Source organism: Lithobates pipiens, unplaced genomic scaffold (assembly GCF_037356315.1).
Source record: "Lithobates pipiens isolate NorthernLeopardFrog02 unplaced genomic scaffold, aLitPip1_a1.2 Scaffold_16, whole genome shotgun sequence".
NCBI classification, from domain to species: domain Eukaryota; kingdom Metazoa; phylum Chordata; class Amphibia; order Anura; family Ranidae; genus Lithobates; species Lithobates pipiens.
Window position 1 is genome coordinate 638,998,738 of NW_027507748.1, and position 17,385 is coordinate 639,016,122.

The window sequence follows — 17,385 nt, forward strand, 5'->3', positions numbered from 1 at the left end:
GGGGCCCGAGCATCCCAAGGGGCCCGGCTCTACCTACAATCAACTGCAGCACCCAGCCGCTATAGAGAAAGAAGCCTCCTTTCACTACTTCCCCCCCCCCCGTTGTCGCCGCCGCCGCCTTTCTAACTAGCCCCTCGGCAGGTGCTGCTGCTGGGTTAGTTTACACAGTGATTGACCGGGACAAGGTCAGGGGGTTTGGTCAGCTCCAAAAAAAAAATGAAAAATGAAACATTTCTGTGTTTACAGCAGGCAAATCACAAAATGTATATATAAGTCAAAGTTGTATTTGCCAGCTCTATATTTTTAGTGAAATCACATTCAATACTTTTTATGGGCCCGTAGAAGGATTCAATGCCTCTTGCCAGCAATGTTCTGTTTCTGTGCGTTACAAGCAGTGTTTTACAGCTATTACAGATAATGTAAATGAATAATGATCTAAAGAGTGCAATTTTTGCCCATTCTTCTTTGCAAAATAGCTTAAGCTCTGTCAGATTGGATGGAGAGCGTCTGTGAACAGCAATTTTCAATTGGATTTAGGTCTGGACATTGACTGGGCCATTATAACGCATGAACACTGGCAGAGCCCGTCCATTAGGGGTTCCCGGGTGCCACTTCCTCTCTCCATGCCACCCCCTATATGACTAATGGATAAATTCATGCATAGCATGAATCTATCTACGGCCGCCACTGCCACCCCCTATTCAGGTGTACGGCCTGAATTACAGTGGATGCCATAATATACAACTTGTTTGGAGGTTAAATGGAACTTCACATCGCCCAAAAAACACCATACCAACAGTGAAATTTGGAGGTGGGAACATCATGGTATGGGGCTGTTTTTTCATCATATGGTACTGGCAAACTTCATATCTTTGAAGGATGAATGGAAAAATGTACCAAGACATTCTTGATTAAAATCTGCTGCCATCTACCAGGATGATAAAGATGCAACGAGGGTGGACATTTCAGCAAGACAATGATCCCAAACACAAAGCCAAGGAAACTCTCAATTGGTTTCAAAGAAAGAAAATAAAGCTGCTAGAATCCAACAGGACAGAACTAAAGATCAGAATTCATAGAAGAGGCCCATGGAGCCTTCTAGATTTAAAGACTATTTGTGTGGAAGGATGGGTCAAAATGACACCCGAGCGAGGCATGCGACAGGAGGCATCTTGAAATCTTCCACATTTTGTCATGTTACAACCAAAAATGTAAATGTATTATATTGGGATTTTATGTGATAGACCAACACAAAGTGGTACATAATAGTGAAGTGGAAGGAAAATAATAAATGTTTTTCAACATTTTTTACAAATAAATATCTGAAAAGTGTGGTGTGCATTTGTATTCAGCTTCCTTTACTCTGATACCCCTAACTAAAATCTTGTCGAACCAATTGCCTTCAAAAGTCACATACTTAGAAAAGAGTCCACCTCTGTGTAATTTAATCTTGGTATAAATGCAGCTGTTCTGTGAAACCCTCAGAGGTTTGTTAGAGAACCTTAGTAAATAAACAGCATCATGAAGTTCAAGGAACACACCAGACAGGTCAGGGATAAAGTTGTAGAGAAGTTTAAAGCAGGGTTAGGTTTTGAACATCTCTTCAATCTATCACCTGAAAATGGAAAGAGTATGGCACAACTGCAAACCTTCCAAAACATGGCCATCCACCTAAACTGACAGGTCAGGCAAGGAGAGCTTTAAACAGAGAAGCAGCCAACAGGCCCATGGTAATTCTGGAGGAACTTCAGAGATCCACAGCTCAAGTGGTAAAATCTGCCCACAGGACTACTATTAGTTGTGCACTCCATAAATTTGGCTTTTATGGAAAAGTCCCATCCATTCCATGTAATGTGGGTGTGGCAGGGTTGTGTCCTTTGCCTACACACGTTTTGCTGATAGATGTCCCTCTTTCCCATCTTAGAAAGTTAGGAGGTATGCTGTAGTTACCTGTCAAAAAAAAAGCGTAATATAAACTGAAAAGGTGTTTTTATGTGAGATTATAACCTACACTTATATTGTTTTACAGGATCACCATACTGGTACAAAGGCATGTTCAGATGGAAATAATCAAAAATTTGCTGCATTAGAGTCTTCAGTGTCAACACGGACACCAGGCCCGTTTGCCAGCTCCACCCCTTTACATGATGCCACAAGTGTTTCACAACTTCCTAGGCATTCTTCTGGAGTAACAAATGATCCATCTAGGCAGTTTGCTAACATTACAAACATAGCTTTGGCACCCACTGTAAACTCTCACAATTTGGATGTTCCTGTAGACCAGACAGAAACGATTTATAAGAGACCAAGTCAATCAGTAGCTCATCTCTCACCCATTACAACTGGAACTGAGATGTTGATTGGACAGACTTCGTGCTCTTCTTTTGCAAGTAATAAATGCACAGGAATGTCAGCCAGCTCCCCTAGAGCAAAGAACGCCTTCCTTCAAAAAGAATTACCGATCAAAGGAGCATCTATTTCCAGAGAAGTCCCACCAACATCCACTCATATCAATAGTGGTAAAGCAATAGAGGTACAGAATGCAGCTTGTAATTCCAGTTCACTGCACATAAAAACATTGTCACATCTTCCTAGACATTCTCCTGGAGTAACAAGTTCTCCATCTGGACAATTTATTAATATTGCAAGCAAAGTAAAAAATCCAGATAGTCTCCAAGGTACTACATTCAACCCAGTAAATGTTGCTTATAACAGTAATTGGTTATCTTCCATTAGTGGTGAAATGTTGACATCTGAAGATTCGGCTGCTGGTGAAAACAATGCAAGAGCAAAACCTACTAACACATGTAATGGCAAAGATAAGTTAGTGTCCACTAGTGCAGTCTATCATAATCCTACGAAACCTTTAGTTATCCAGCCTTTGAGCTCCAGCAGTAGAATCAAGGCGTCAGATAAACAGCAGCTTATGAAGTGTCCAAATAATAACATATCAAGTGAGCAGCATAACATACATACCAAAAATAAGGATCTAATGCTGCAAAGTTTAGGAAAAACAGTAATGAAACCTGAAGAGCAACATTTTTCTAGGCATGCCCCTAGCATAACTTTAGGCCCTGCTAACACTGATATACTGCAAGGTAAGGAGCCTCTGAGCTCTCCAAGTGTTAGCAAGAAATCAAATGTGCAACCTATGAACCCTCAATTTACCAGCAAAGAATCAGAGGAGCAGTGTAAGCAATCCCCAGGTTTTAGCCAGTCATCCGGTGAACAGTCCACAAGGAATGTCCTTACCACAAAAGCTTTGGTGCACACTGTAAATTCTCATGAATCAGATGTTCCTGTAGACCTGAGAGCAACCGTCCTCAAGAAACAAAGTCAATCAGTAGCTCATCTCTCAGCCATTACTACTGGAACTGATTTGTTAATTGGACAAACTTCAAGCTCTTCCATTATCAATAATAAATGCATGGAAATTTCAGCCAGCTCCCCTAGAGCAAAGGAGGCCTTCCCTGTAAAAGAATCACTGATCAAAGCCGCACCTGTTTCCAGGGAAGAAGTCCTACCAACACCCCCTGGTATCCAAGCATCAGAAGTACAGAATGCAACTTGTCATCCCAGTCCACTGCACATAAAAGCATTTTCAGATCAGCTGAAGAGAGGTAGGTTGTGTGTCCTATCTTGTACAAAAGTCTACAGCTTAGAGTTTAGATCTGGACAAAATATGGAAAAAAGATTCTGTACATTTCTGCAATGCATGCACATTTCCTGATGTTTTATCTCTAAAAACATAAGTACTGAAAAATATCCATTGATCTGACAGAAATCCAGTGTGCTCCTAACTTACTGTAATAAGCACACACTACTCAGACACATAACACACAAGACCTCTGCTGCAGTTAAATGGTATCAGCATTTCCATTAAAAGCGCCCTGGCTCTTCCTCCCCTATCCATCACCGCCGGCACCCCTGAGTCCGGCCCCAGAGGCTCTAATCGGGGCATAAAAATAGGGTGGGCTCTGGGCACAGCAGAAGCATGGAGTGAACATGGAGGTTAAGAGCTTTCTGGCAGATTAACAGTTTTTTTTTTTGTAATTGTAGCATTTTAAGGGATACAATATTGTAAATGTGCATTTGTTGCAGAGATATATTAAAGCAGAGTTCCACCCATAAGTGGAAATTCCACTTTAAGCACTCCTTGCCCCCTTACATACCACATTTGGCATGTCATTTTTTTTCTCGCCACCTCGCTGCCTAGGTGACTCCTCTTCTCCCCCTCCCTCCCTGCTATCTTTTGGGACACATCACAGGTCCAAGAAGCTTGCCTGGCCACTAAGAGAGCGCAGCGTGACTCGCGCACTGCACACCCGGCTGTAAAACCGCAAGCTGTCACAGCCGGGTGCCCACACTAGCAATGCCAGAAGCGGGGGAGAGGGCCGAGGCTTCGGGCGGCCGCTTTACTGGACCATGGGACAGGTGAGTGTTTATTAAAAGTCAGCAGCTACACTTTTTGTAGCTGCTGACTTTTAATAAACTTACAAACGAGTGCTTTGAATGCATTTTTTTTTCTTTTTATTTATTATTTGGCCTTGACATATACTTTAAAGTAGAATCAAAGGCAAAACCTGTGTCCACCACTACAAGAGTAACCCATGTCAGCTTTTTTTTTTTTGCAATCTGTAGCCTATTGCGGGATTTGCTGTCCATAGCCAAATCAGGAAGTGAGAGGAAAACCTCCAAAGTGGGTGTCACCAGAACTAGTGCCCCCAATTGAAAGATTTCCCCTCTGTTTGTGCTCTGGTTACAAATCAAAATTTTGGATTTTCTTTCCCTTTCGATGATCACCGTAAACAGAGCAAATAGAGACTGCGGATCCCCCTAACAGGGAAGCAAGCAAATATCTGACAGGGGTTCTAATCCTTCTCCGCTATATCCAAAGCTAAAAAAAATGTTTTGCCTTTAGTTATACTTTAAAGGGGTTGTAAAGGTTAGTTTTTTATTTTCTAAATAGGTTCCTATAAGCTAGTGCATTGTTGGTTCACTTACCTTTTCCTTCGATTTCCCTTATAAATGTTTTTTTTCTTTGTTTTCTTTGTCTGAATTTCTCACTTCCTGTTCCTCCTCAGTAAGCTGTTCAGTAAGCTGTTTAGGCTGACTAACCACCGCTCGGATGATGGTGAGAAGTTTACTGAGGAGAAACAGGAAGTGAGATATTCAGACAAAGAAAAAAAACATTTAGAAGGGAAATCGAAGGAAAAGGTAAGTGAACCAACAATGCACTAGCTTAGAGGAACCTATGTAGAAAATAAAAAACAAACCTTTACAACCCCTTTAAGTGTGCCATGGACTTAAAATAGAGGTTGGATGTTTACTTATGATCAAGCTGTCAAAATATAACTTGTCCAGGGTGCATATTGACAAAAACTGATGACTTTCTATTTATTGTCTTGTAACTATTGGAATTTTGTGCTGCCCCCCTTCCCCCATTTTTTTGTGGCTGTGTTTGTTATTTTAGTGTATTTCCTATGTGTGTTACTCATTTTGGCATTTGCATCTTCATTTATTTTAGGTTTTTTTCATAAAACGTTCAAAAACATTACTGTGCAGGTACGTATCATATTACTGAGGAGTATATACAATTGTCGTTACTTTTTAAAGTGGATAATATATGCATAAATCAAGTGTTTTCAAAACTTTGTTCAGTTGTAAAACACCATAACCTTTGGACGTCACCATAATATAAAAAATTACCACCTGTACTGTCAGCATCAAGTTAGGTTGTGTCTCCTCCTAATGTTTATCAGAACACATAGAGGCTTATACAAACCGTTTTACCATGCACTCTCTGCTATCTGTAAATTATACTATACAAGGTGTGTCTAAAAAATTGGTAAATGGTCAGATATATCAATGGCGCTCCAGACGACGTCCAATGACGAAACGCGCAGGGCGTGGCCTAGCGTACACACTCTCTCCCACAAGGCGGCAGCGGTGTTTTTACTACTTGTGATAATACGAAAGTTTTAATCTACATATATGTGAGTGGCCACTTGTTTTATACAATAAAGGCATTGATTTGAAATACAGTTTTGCACTATGGAAGTTTCTGTATCTTTTTACATATGAGCAAATGAGGAACAATTGAACAGCACACCGGACCAGCTTTATATAGCGACACAGGGGCTCACACTGTGGAGGCAAGTTAACCCCTGCAGGGGCAGGGGAGCTGGCGAGTGCAGCAATTTGCTTCACGCATGGATAGCGCACCGGTTTTTGCTCCAGTATACACTAAGGCACTGAGCACGAGTCACTTTCATTGATGTTTATGGAAAACTCTTGGAAGAATAAAACTTTTTCAGAGGGAATGTATTTTCCTTGAGGACTTTTTTTCCCCAAAATTTTTTTCAATCTGATAATTTCCAAACTTTTTTCTTTTTGTGATAATATTTCTTTGCAATTGTAATAATTTTTCAACTGTTTTGGTTTTTTAGAAAATCTGAAAAGGTTTTTGATGCACTTTATAAAAGAAAGTTTTGTTTATGTAAAGTAAACGTAAGCTAGTCAGGCCCTAAATGCATTAATTCACACTGTAGCACGTCAGCACTTTCTTGCACAGCAGCTGTTTACGTCTTTTTTCTATTATGTTTATTTCACTGTCATATAAGTTTTTTATTTGATTTTTAAAGAATTTGTATCAATATATATTGTTTTCAATGCGATTCAGCAACACTAACACTTGAGAAGGTAGAATAGTGGTAACCCAGTTCACATGTGATTTTTATTCATGTGATTTTCACCTATGAGTAGCAAGCGATTTATTCCACCAGTATAGGAGAGCGCCGTAACTACCTCTTTATTTTCATACAGCTTTTCCCTACTCATTCAGTTGGGACGTTTTTTGGTAGTGGCAGCTTCCCTTTCAAGCGGTTTTAGTTTTTTTTTTTTTTCTTATTTCCAACCACTGTCTCTATAGCGCGAACTCTACCCTCCTTTTCTCAATGGCAACATAGGCCAGGTGCGTTTGCATGCACGTGCCTATCCAGAGACACATCTAGAAGTGACACCGAGCATGGAGTGCATGTGACCGTCAGGCTAAACCGATGCGGGCAGTCAAACATAGTCAGTGTCAGAGATAAAGTCACAGTGGAATAGAGCAAGGAGTGAACATCAAGTTCTGCTACTAATTGGGGAAACGGCCGAGGGAGACGCATCAAATGCTTTTGTGATGGTAAGGAAACGACTGAGGATGAGCCACGTTCGGGTCGGCCGTCGACAAACAGATTTCCAAACATGATCGAGTGTGACAAATGCTGGCATGAGATCGGTGACTGACTCCGATTGATAGCAGAGGAATTGGGCTTTAGCAAGGACACGGTGTGCACCATCGTCTGCAAAGATTTGAATAAGTGGAAGATCTGTTCCCGGTTTGTGCTGCACAAGCTGACATATTTCTTCCTCTGGAGATTTCATTACCATGTGTGACAAGGATCCATCCATTTCTGCGAACCATCATCTCACAACGGATAAGACATGGTGCTACCAGTTTAATCCAGAATCCAATCGGCAATCCATGGAATGGCGTTCAGCCTTCCCTAGGACCCAAAAAGAGTCACTTGAAAAAAATCCAAGGTCAAGAGAATGTTGATCTCCTTCTTGGACAACAATGGCATTATCCTAAAGGTAATCTAAGAATGCGTGACAGCGGTTCTATGATCAATTCCTAAAGAGGCCTTTGCTGACAGTTTCCAGAGGCTTTATGAATGTTGCCAAAACTGTGTTGTGAAGGATGGCAATTTATTTTGAAGGCCAATAAAGGTAATTTTGTTTGTATCTTCTGTTTTGTTTGTTTTCTGATACCATTCACCAAACTTTTTAGACACACCTCGTATATCAGCACAACAATCTTTGAGGACCCATTCATATTTAGTGCATTAATGTGTGTTACTTATGCATTACTGTGAATTGTGTTAAAGTTGTGTTTAAGTTCACCTTTTTGGAACATGTCAGATAGCTACTCAAAATCATTCTCAAAATACTTAAGTGCAAGTGCTGTGGTTAAAATGTAAATATATGTCTTTATTTGAAATAGTTTCCAAGCAATGCAAAATCTGTGGTGACATCATTGAGCAAATTACAAAGCAAAGAGGGTAAGTAAAGACGAGTGAAATAAGCCGCTCAAAATGTGCTCCACCTCCAGCTTGATTTAGAAATTGTATCACCAGATTAGATTCACCCTAATGAATTGCAAATGTCACTTACGCCGATGGTTTGCACAGGACAGTCATATAATGGAAGAAAGGGAGATTGTTATGACCAGTGCTCTCAGTAATGTGCACCAAAAAATCATCCTTCCCCCTAATTTATTGTTGTGTGATCGTTCTCCTTGCTCTATCAATGTGGTGCTCTCATGTTGACCACCTCATCAATGGATTTAATGACACCCTTACAACCCCCAGACACTGTGTGAGGTGACTCATACGATTCTGAAATCTTTGTGCCACTTGGTGTACCCCCCCCCCCCCTTTGCCCAGATGAGATGATAGCTCATTAATGTTTCTTTCCAGTTTTTTGTGCCCAAATCTAGATGGTAGACCAGTAATTTTTCTTTCTGTCTGTCTGCCTGGAGCTGCAAAGATGATCAAGCCTGCAGGTTTCCAGTTGAGATAGTTTGAAGAAATGGTCCTGCATTGGTGAAAATAGTTAAAACGTGTTGCTGCTACCAGTTCACTTGCTGTGCTGCTGGCATTTGTTTCCATACCACCAACGCCCTCTTGCATTATGGGAGGATGGAGGACTGAAGCTCTCTGGGCCATACTCCTTTACCTTTCTTCCTTGCTGACATCATTAATGCCTTTAAAAAGTATTCATACCCCTTGAAATTGTCCACATTTTATCATTTACAACCAAAAACTTAAATGTATTTTATTTAATTTTATTTTTTACAATTTTATTTTTTACAAATAAATATCAAAAGTGTGGCATGAATTTGAATTCATCCCCCTTTACTCTGATACCCCTAACTAATATCTAGCGGAACCAAATGCCTTCAAAAGTCACCAAATTAGTAAATAGATTCCATCTGTGTAATTTAATCTCAGTTGAAATACAGCTTTTCTGTGAAGCACTCAGAGGTTTGTTAGAGAACCTTAGTGAAAAAACAGCATCATAAAGGCCAAGGAACACACCAGACAGGTCAGGGATACAGTTGTAGAGAAGATTAAATCAGGCTTTGGTTATTAGAAAACAATAACCCAAGCTTTGAACATCTCATGGAACACTGTTCAATCCATCAATCTGAAAATGGAAACCTACCAAGACATTGCCATTCACCTAAATTGACAGGCCGGGCAAGGAGAGCATTAATCAGAGAAGCAGCCAAGAGGCCCATGGTAACTCTGGAGGAACTGCAGAGATCCACAGCTCAGGTGGGAGAATCTGTCCACAGGACAACTATTAGTTGTGCACTCCACAAATCTTACCTTTATGGAAGAGTGGCAAGAAGAAAGTCATTGTTGAAAGAAAGCCATAAGGAATCCCATTTGCAGTTTGCAAGAATCCATGTGGGGGACAAAGCAAAGATGTGGAAGGAGGTGCTTTGGTGACCAAAATCGAACTTTTTGGCCTAAAAGCAAAACACTATGTGCGGCAGAAAACAAACTCTGCACATCACCCTGAACACACCATACCTATCCTGAAACATGGTGTTGGCAGAATCACTTTGTGGGGATGCTTTTCTTTAGCAGGGATAGGGAAGCTGGTCAGAGTTGATGGGAAGATGGATGGAGCTAAATAAAGGGAAATCTTAGAAGAAAACCTGTTCGAGTCTGCAAAAGACTTGAGACTGGGGCAGGGGTTCACCTTCCAGCAGCACAACAACCCTAAACATACAGCCAGAGCTACAAAGGAATGGTTTAGATCAAAGAATATTCATGTGTTAGAATGCCCCAGTCAAAGTCCAGACCTAAATCCAATTGAGAATCTTTGGCAAGACTTAAATTGCTGTTCACAGATGCTCTCCATCCAATCTGATAGAGCTTGAGCTATTTTAGAAAGAAGAATGGGCAAAAATGTCACTCTCTAGATGTGCAAATCTGGTAGAGGCATCCCCAAAAAGACTGCTGTAATTGCAGTGAAAGGTGGTTAAACAAAGTATTGACTCGGGGGGCTGAATACAAATGCACACCACACTTCACATATTTATTTGTAAAACGTTTTGAAAACTATTTATCATTTTCCTTCCACTTCACAATTATGTGCCACTTTTTGTGTTGGTCTATCACATAAAATCCCAATAAAATACATTTACGTTTTGTTTTTAACATGATAAAATGTGGAAAATTTCAAGAGGTATGAATACTTTTTCAGGGCACTGTAGGCATTCAGTATTTTGCTTTTTTTTTCTACAGCATGACTATATATAAATACCGTATCTATGAACACATACTGCACGTCTGCATAGCATTTGTTTGTTTTTTTACTATCCTGTTCTTTCCTTCCATATGTTGTGTTTCTGTGTTTTTTTTTTTGTTTTTTTACTTGTCTTACTTTTATTTACCTCAAGAAATGCACTATTCCATGGCTTTTCATCAGACTAATGTCTATCATTATTTTTACATATGTAGGTGGTCCAACCTCTGAACAAACTTCAGAACACTGTATTGTTTCCCAACAAGTAAGACAATGTGCAGTCATACATCTGACATATGAAATATACCAATTTACTACTATGGGTTTACTAATCTTACTTTCTTTGTAGCAGACTCGGACATATTTGAGTAGTGTGGCTGGAGACCTTAGAAATTCAGGTATGGTTTATTTTCTTGTAGAAAAAAAAAAATCAACCCTTTCCTGACCATTCATTCTTTGGATTATTTGAGCTGTGTAGTTTAGGTGGCACTAAATATTAATAAAGTATAAAATGAGTGAGGTGTTACCTATGACATCCAATCACCTGTTTGTCCTATCCTGTCTAGAAATAAAAATATACCCCGATTTTATAACAGTTCTGAATGTTAGAATAGATATGTTGGACTTACTGTATCTTAAATCAAATTAAAACAAGTTGGAGGCCTAGACTTCAACTCTGTTAAATGTTCATGTTCACCTCTATTATGTTCACATCTATTAACCTTCTGTGAGGAGGTGAGCTGCCATCTAGATAAAGGAAGGGCAGTAGACGTGGTGTATCTGGATTTTCTAAAAGGCATTCAATACAGTTTCCTATAAACTTTTACTGTACAAACTAAGGTCTGTCGGCATGGACCATAGGGTGAGTACATGGATTGAAAACTGGCTACGGGGGTTTGTTCAGAGGGTGGTGATAAATGAGGAGTACTCAGAATGGTCAGGTGTGGTAAGTGGGGTCCTCCTGGGTTCTGTGCTGGGACTAAGCCTATTATTTATTCATTTTATTTTTTAACAGAGGTTTTATTGAAAGACAAAACAGCATTACAGTTTCATTTGCAGAAAAAAAGTATTTACAGGCATATATATTAGTAGGTTGTCATTCCTTTCCATTCTCCAATCTCCAACTCTAGTTCGTAATCACAGTACTCTCTGTTGCACCCCCCCCCCCTTCCCACCCTTCCCGCCAGATTAGAATCTATTGTCCTCTGTGTTTAGCCTCAGTGTTCAACCAGTACAGACTTAAGGCTAATGTTTCTAAGTTCCCTAACTGAATAAGTGAAGGATGGGCCCTCCACTGGGGGGGGGGGGGGGGGGGCTAGATACCTATCTATGGGTGTTTCCAGAGTTAAATTCTAGGGTTATTCAGCCGTTAGTATCAATCTAGTCTGACCATATTTTATCGAATTTAGCGGAGAATTGTCTGCTTTCATAGGTAAGCCTGTAGAGAGGTAGTACAGTGTTTATTGTGCGGCTCCAGGTCTCCCTCTTAGGCGGTTCCACTGATTTCCATTTGAGAAGAATTTCTCTTCTAGCATAGAACAAGGAGAAGGTCAAAAATAATTTGGTGTATCTATCCCCCTGAATCTCTTCCATGTGGCTCAGAAGGAAGACCAGGGGGTCGAGTGAGACCCGGGCACCGGACACCTCACTGACTGTGTCAGCTATCTGCTGCCAGTAGGGCTGGATCTTGGGGCAAGTGCAGACCATATGCCAGAAGGAGCCAATGTCACGACTGCACCTGGGACACAGTGGATCTCTTTGGGGAAATATCCGGGCTAGCCTTTGTGGGGTGAAATAAGCTCTATGCAGGAACTTAAACTTCCCTCTTAAAATGAATGTGCGTGTTATACACCTGTGCGTGTTATACGTCGATAAATACGGTAATTATTAACATAACTAAACAAACACGTTTTCTGTTGTGCACATCTCTACACATGTATACACATATATACTGTATCTTTTTAAAAAGAAAATAATGGTGTCAGAAAGTAAGTGGAAGTGGAATTTTGTGTTAAAATGTATAAACGTATCTACATAAGCTTTATTTATTGTTATTGTTTTGTTAAAATAATGGATACAGGTCAGACAGCAGATGAGCCAGCTTCTCCTGATAAGCCCCCAAAAGATGAATGCATGCTTGTGGAGGAGATAACACATGCCGATGACGACACTGTACTACTTTATGGTGAGCTCAGATTTTTCTGCTGCACACAAAAAAGGTGTTGCTTTGGCTTTGCCAAGTGCTAATAAACATGTATACACATACAGTATACTGTACATTTTTAATAAGAAAAGAGTTATGGCATCAAGTAAGAAGGACAGCATTTTGTAATGAAAAGTATTTAAGTTGCTTCATGTAACATGTAATTTTTTTTATGCTAATAGTGGATGCAGGGCAAACATTGGACAAGCCAGCTTCTCCTAGTAGCGATCAGGAAAATGGATGCAAGTGTGTGGAGGAGATAAAACATGCAGATGAAGACACTGCTCTCCTTTATGGTGAGTTCAGATTTCCTGGGTTTCCCCCAGTTACTTTGGGCTTGCCAAATGTTAACATACATATATAGGGGTTGGACAAAAATATGGAAACACTACATGATTTGCAGCTGTGAAAGTGATGACATGTGTCACGTTGAAAGCGGAAGTGATGTAACATTCTTTTACTTCCACTGTGTGAGACACCTAGATAACAAGCGAGAAGCTTCACTTTCGTCATTCACTGTGTGCGCTGCTAGTAATACGGAGTCATGTATTTACATCAACTCTATTTGATGCTTATTTTTTTATTTTATGGTTATAATGGATACAGGGCAGAAAACGGGTGAGCCGGCTTCACCTGGTAAGCCCCCAGAAGATGGACCCATGCTTGTGGAGAAGATAACACATGCAGATGAAGACACTGTACTCCTTTATGGTGAGTTCAGATTTTTATAGCTGCACATAAATGTGTTGCTTTCGCTTTCCCAAGTGTTAATAAACATGTATACATACAGTGGTGTGAAAAAGTGTTTGCCCCCTTCCTCATTTCCTGTTCCTTTGCATGTTTGTCACACTTAAGTGTTTCGGAACATCAAACCAATTTAAACAATAGTCAAGGACAACACAAGTAAACACAAAATGCAATTTGTAAATGAAGGTGTTTATTATTAAAGGTGAAAAAAAATCCAAACCATCATGGCCCTGTGTGAAAAAGTGATTGCCCCCCTTGTTAAAACATACAATAACTGTGGCTGTCCACTCCTGAGTTCAATTTCTCTAGCCACACCCAGGCCTGATTATTGCCACACCTGTTCACAATCAAGGCATCACTTAAATAGGAGCTGCTTGACACAGTAAGGTCCACCAGAAGATCCTTAAAAGCTACACATCATGCCGAGACCCAAAGAAATTCAGGAACAATTGAGAAAGAAAGTAATTGAGATCTATCAGTCTGGAAAGGGTTATAAAGCCATTTCCAAAGCTTTGGGAATCCAGCAAACCACAGTGAGAGCCATTATCCACAAATGGCGAAGACATGGAACAGTGGTGAACCTTCCCAGGAGTGGCCGGCCGCCCAAAATTACCCCAAGAGCGCAGCGACGACTCATCCAAGAGGTCACAAAAGACCCCACAACAACGTCCAAGGAACTGCAGGCCTCACTTGCCTCAGTTAAGGTCAGCATTCATGCCTCCACCATCAGGAAAAGACTGGGGAAAAATGGCCTGCATGGCAGAGTTCCAAGGAGAAAACCACTGCTGAGCAAAAAGAACATCAAAGCTCGTCTCAATTTCTCCACAACACATCTTGATGATCCCCAAGACTTTTGGGACAACATTCTGTGGACCGATGAGACAAAAGTGGAACTCTTTGGAAGGTGTGTGTCCAAGTATATCTGGCGTAGAAGGAACACTGCATTTCATAAAAAGAACATTATACCAACAGTAAAATATGGTGGTGGTAGTGTGATGGTCTGGGGCTGTTTTGCTGCTTCAGGACCTGGAAGACTTGCCGTGATAAAAGGAACTATGAATTCTGCTGTCTACCAAGAGATCCTGAAGGAGAATGTCCGACCATCTGTTCGTGTACTCAAGCTGAAACGAACTTGGGTTCTGCAGCAGGACAATGATCCTAAACACACCAGCAAGTCCACCACCGAATGGCTGAAGAAAAACAAAATGAAGACTTTGGAGTGGCCTAGCCAAAGTCCTGACCTGAATCCTATTGAGATGTTGTGGTATGACCTTAAAAAGGCCGTTCATGCTCGAAAACCCTCTAATGTAACTGAATTAGGACAATTCTGCAAAGATGAGTGGGCCAAAATTCCTCCAGGACGCTGTAAAAGCCTCATTGCACGTTATCGCAAACGCTTGGTTGCAGTTGTTGCTGCTAAGGGTGGCCCAACCAGTTATTAGGTTTAGGGGGCAATCACTTTTTCACACAGGGCCATGATGGTTTGGATTTTTTTTCACCTTTAATAATAAACACCTTCATTTACAAATTGCATTTTGTGTTTACTTGTGTTGTCCTTGACTATTGTTTAAATTGGTTTGATGTTCCGAAACACTTAAGTGTGACAAACATGCAAAGGAACAGGAAATGAGGAAGGGGGCAAACACTTTTTCACACCACTGTACATATATTGTATCTTTTTAACCATTTGCGACTGCGCTATAGCCAAATGATGGCTACAGCGCAGCCAGCAAGTTCTGGGAGGGAGTCATATGTCGTCCTCCCGTGATTCCCACAGATTCAGGTAAAGAGCCAATCAGCAGCTCTTTACCGCGTGATCAGCTGTTGTCCAATCTCGATGTAAACAGAAGCCGCTTATCGGCATTCCTTTCCTCACGCTGACAGCATGAGGAGAGGAGAGCCGATAACCGACTCGTGTAAAAGGGGCATGTAAACTGATAATCAGGGCACTGATTATCAGTGCAGTCTGAACAGTGCCCACCAGTACTGCCTATCAGTGTCGTCTCATCAGTGCAGCCTCATCAGCACACATCAGTGAAGGAGAAAAATTACCTCTCTGCAAAATTATATAACAAACAACGCTTTTTTTTTTTTTTTTAAACTTTTCACTCTTTCGTTTATTTAGCAAAAAAATAAAAAAATAAGTGATTAGTAAACACCACCAAACGAAAGCTCTATTTGTGTAAAAAATAAAAATAAAAAATGATAAAATCATCATGGGTACAATTATGCATGACCGCAATTGTCATTCAAAGTGTGAGAGTTCTGAAATCTGAAAATTGGCCTGGGCAGAAAGAAGAGGGCAAAAGTGCCCAGCAGGCAATTGGTTAATAAGAAAATATTTGTGGCATCAAGTAAGAAGACATAACAGAGGGGATTTTGTGTTAAACTTTTTAAGTTGCTTTATTTAACACTTTATTACTCTTCATGGTAATAATGGATGCAGGGCAGACATCAGAAAAGTCAGCTTCTCTTAGGGACCTTGAGGAAAATGGACCCGTGATTGTGGAGATAACACACAAGGATGGAGACACTGTGCTCCTTTCTGGTGAGCCCAGAGTTTTCTATCTGCACATAAATGTGTTGCTTGGCTTTCCCAAATGTTAATAAACATATATACAAATATCATTAAACTTTAAAACAAGAGCAGTATTCCACTGTTGCTCCAATATTCAAACAACGCTGCATGAAAATTGGAGCAATAATGGAAAGCTGCTCTTGTTTTTAAGTTTCCTGGCATTGATTTAACACCGATGTAAGGTGGCTGCTATGAAATTATTTAATTTTGGCTTTTTTTATTCCAAAGCGCAAGGTGAATTTAGGATTAATATACAGTGGGGACGGAAAGTATTCAGACCCCCTTAAATTGTTCACTCTTTATTATATTGACAGAAAAACACAGAATTGTTGTCATTTTTGCAGATTTATTAAAAAAAGAAAAAATTAAGTATCACATGTTTCTAAGTATTCAGACCCTTTGCTCGGTATTTAGTAGAAGCACCCTTTTGATCTAATACAGCCATGAGTCTTTTTGGGAAAGATGCAACAAGTTTTTCACACCTGGATTTGAGGATCGTCTGCCATTCCTCCTTGCAGATCCTCTCCAGTTCTGTCTGGTTGGATGGTAAATGTTGGTGGACAGCAATTTTTAGGTATCTCCAGAGATGCTTAATTGGGTTTAAGTCAGGGCTCTGGCTGGGCCATTCAAGAAGGGTCACGGAGTTGTTGTGAAGCCACTCCTTCATTATTTTAGCTGTGTGCTTAGGGTCATTGTCTTGTTGGAAGATAAACCTTTGGCCCGGACTGAGGTCCTGAGCTCTCTGGAGAAGGTTTTCATCCAGGATATCCCTTGATTGCAACCAGTTGTCCTGTCCCTGCAGCTGAAAAACACCTCCACAGCATGATGCTGCCACCAACATGCTTCACTGTCCGCACTGTATTGGACAGGTGATGAGCAGTGCCTGGTTTTCTTCACACATACCGTATAGAATTAAGACCAAAAAGTTCTATCTTGGTCTCATCAGACCAAAGAATCTTATTTCTCACTATTTTGGAGTCCTTCAGGTGTTTTCTAGAAAACTCCATGTGGGCTTTCATGTGTCTTGCACTGAGGAGAGGCTTCCATTGGGCCACTCTGCCATAAAGGCCCGACTGGTTTTAGAGCTGCAGTGATGGTTGACTTTCTTCAACTTTCTCCCATCTCCTGACTGCATCTCTGGAGCTCAGCCACAGTGATCTTTGGGTTCTTCTTTACCTCTCTCACCAAGGCTATTCTCCCCCAATAGTTCAGTTTGGCCGGATGGCCAGCTCTAGGAAGGATTCTGGTCATCCCAAATGTCTTCCATTTAAGTATTATGGAGGCCAATGTGCTCTTAGGAACCTTACGTGCAGCAGAAATGTTTTTGTATCCTTGGCCAGATCTGTGCCTTGCCACAATTCTGTCTCTGAGCTCTTCAGGCAGTTCCTTTGACCTCATCATTCTCATTTGCTCTGACATGCACTATGAGCTGTAAGGTCCGGTTCCCACTGAGGCAGCACGACTTACAGCGCGACTGCCTCAGGCGACCGAG

The 17,385-nt window shown here is 40.8% G+C and overlaps 1 protein-coding gene across 7 annotated transcripts in view; it reads left to right on the forward strand.

Moving 5' to 3' along the window:
- Positions 1 to 17,385, forward strand: part of LOC143984009 (uncharacterized) — a 204,637-nt gene that overhangs the window by 133,621 nt on the left and 53,631 nt on the right. For 6 of the 7 annotated variants that reach the window (XM_077484256.1, XM_077484255.1, XM_077484259.1 and 3 more), the window contains 8 exons: positions 2,030 to 3,620; positions 5,528 to 5,565; positions 8,048 to 8,105; positions 10,581 to 10,630; positions 10,715 to 10,763; positions 12,446 to 12,550; positions 12,751 to 12,864; positions 13,175 to 13,279. In XM_077484256.1, coding sequence (XP_077340382.1) covers positions 2,030 to 3,620; positions 5,528 to 5,565; positions 8,048 to 8,105; positions 10,581 to 10,630; positions 10,715 to 10,763; positions 12,446 to 12,550; positions 12,751 to 12,864; positions 13,175 to 13,279 — 2,110 coding nt within the window. The remainder of the gene's footprint in view (positions 1 to 2,029; positions 3,621 to 5,527; positions 5,566 to 8,047; positions 8,106 to 10,580; positions 10,631 to 10,714; positions 10,764 to 12,445; positions 12,551 to 12,750; positions 12,865 to 13,174; positions 13,280 to 17,385) is intronic. The other variant, XM_077484257.1, reaches the window with a different exon arrangement.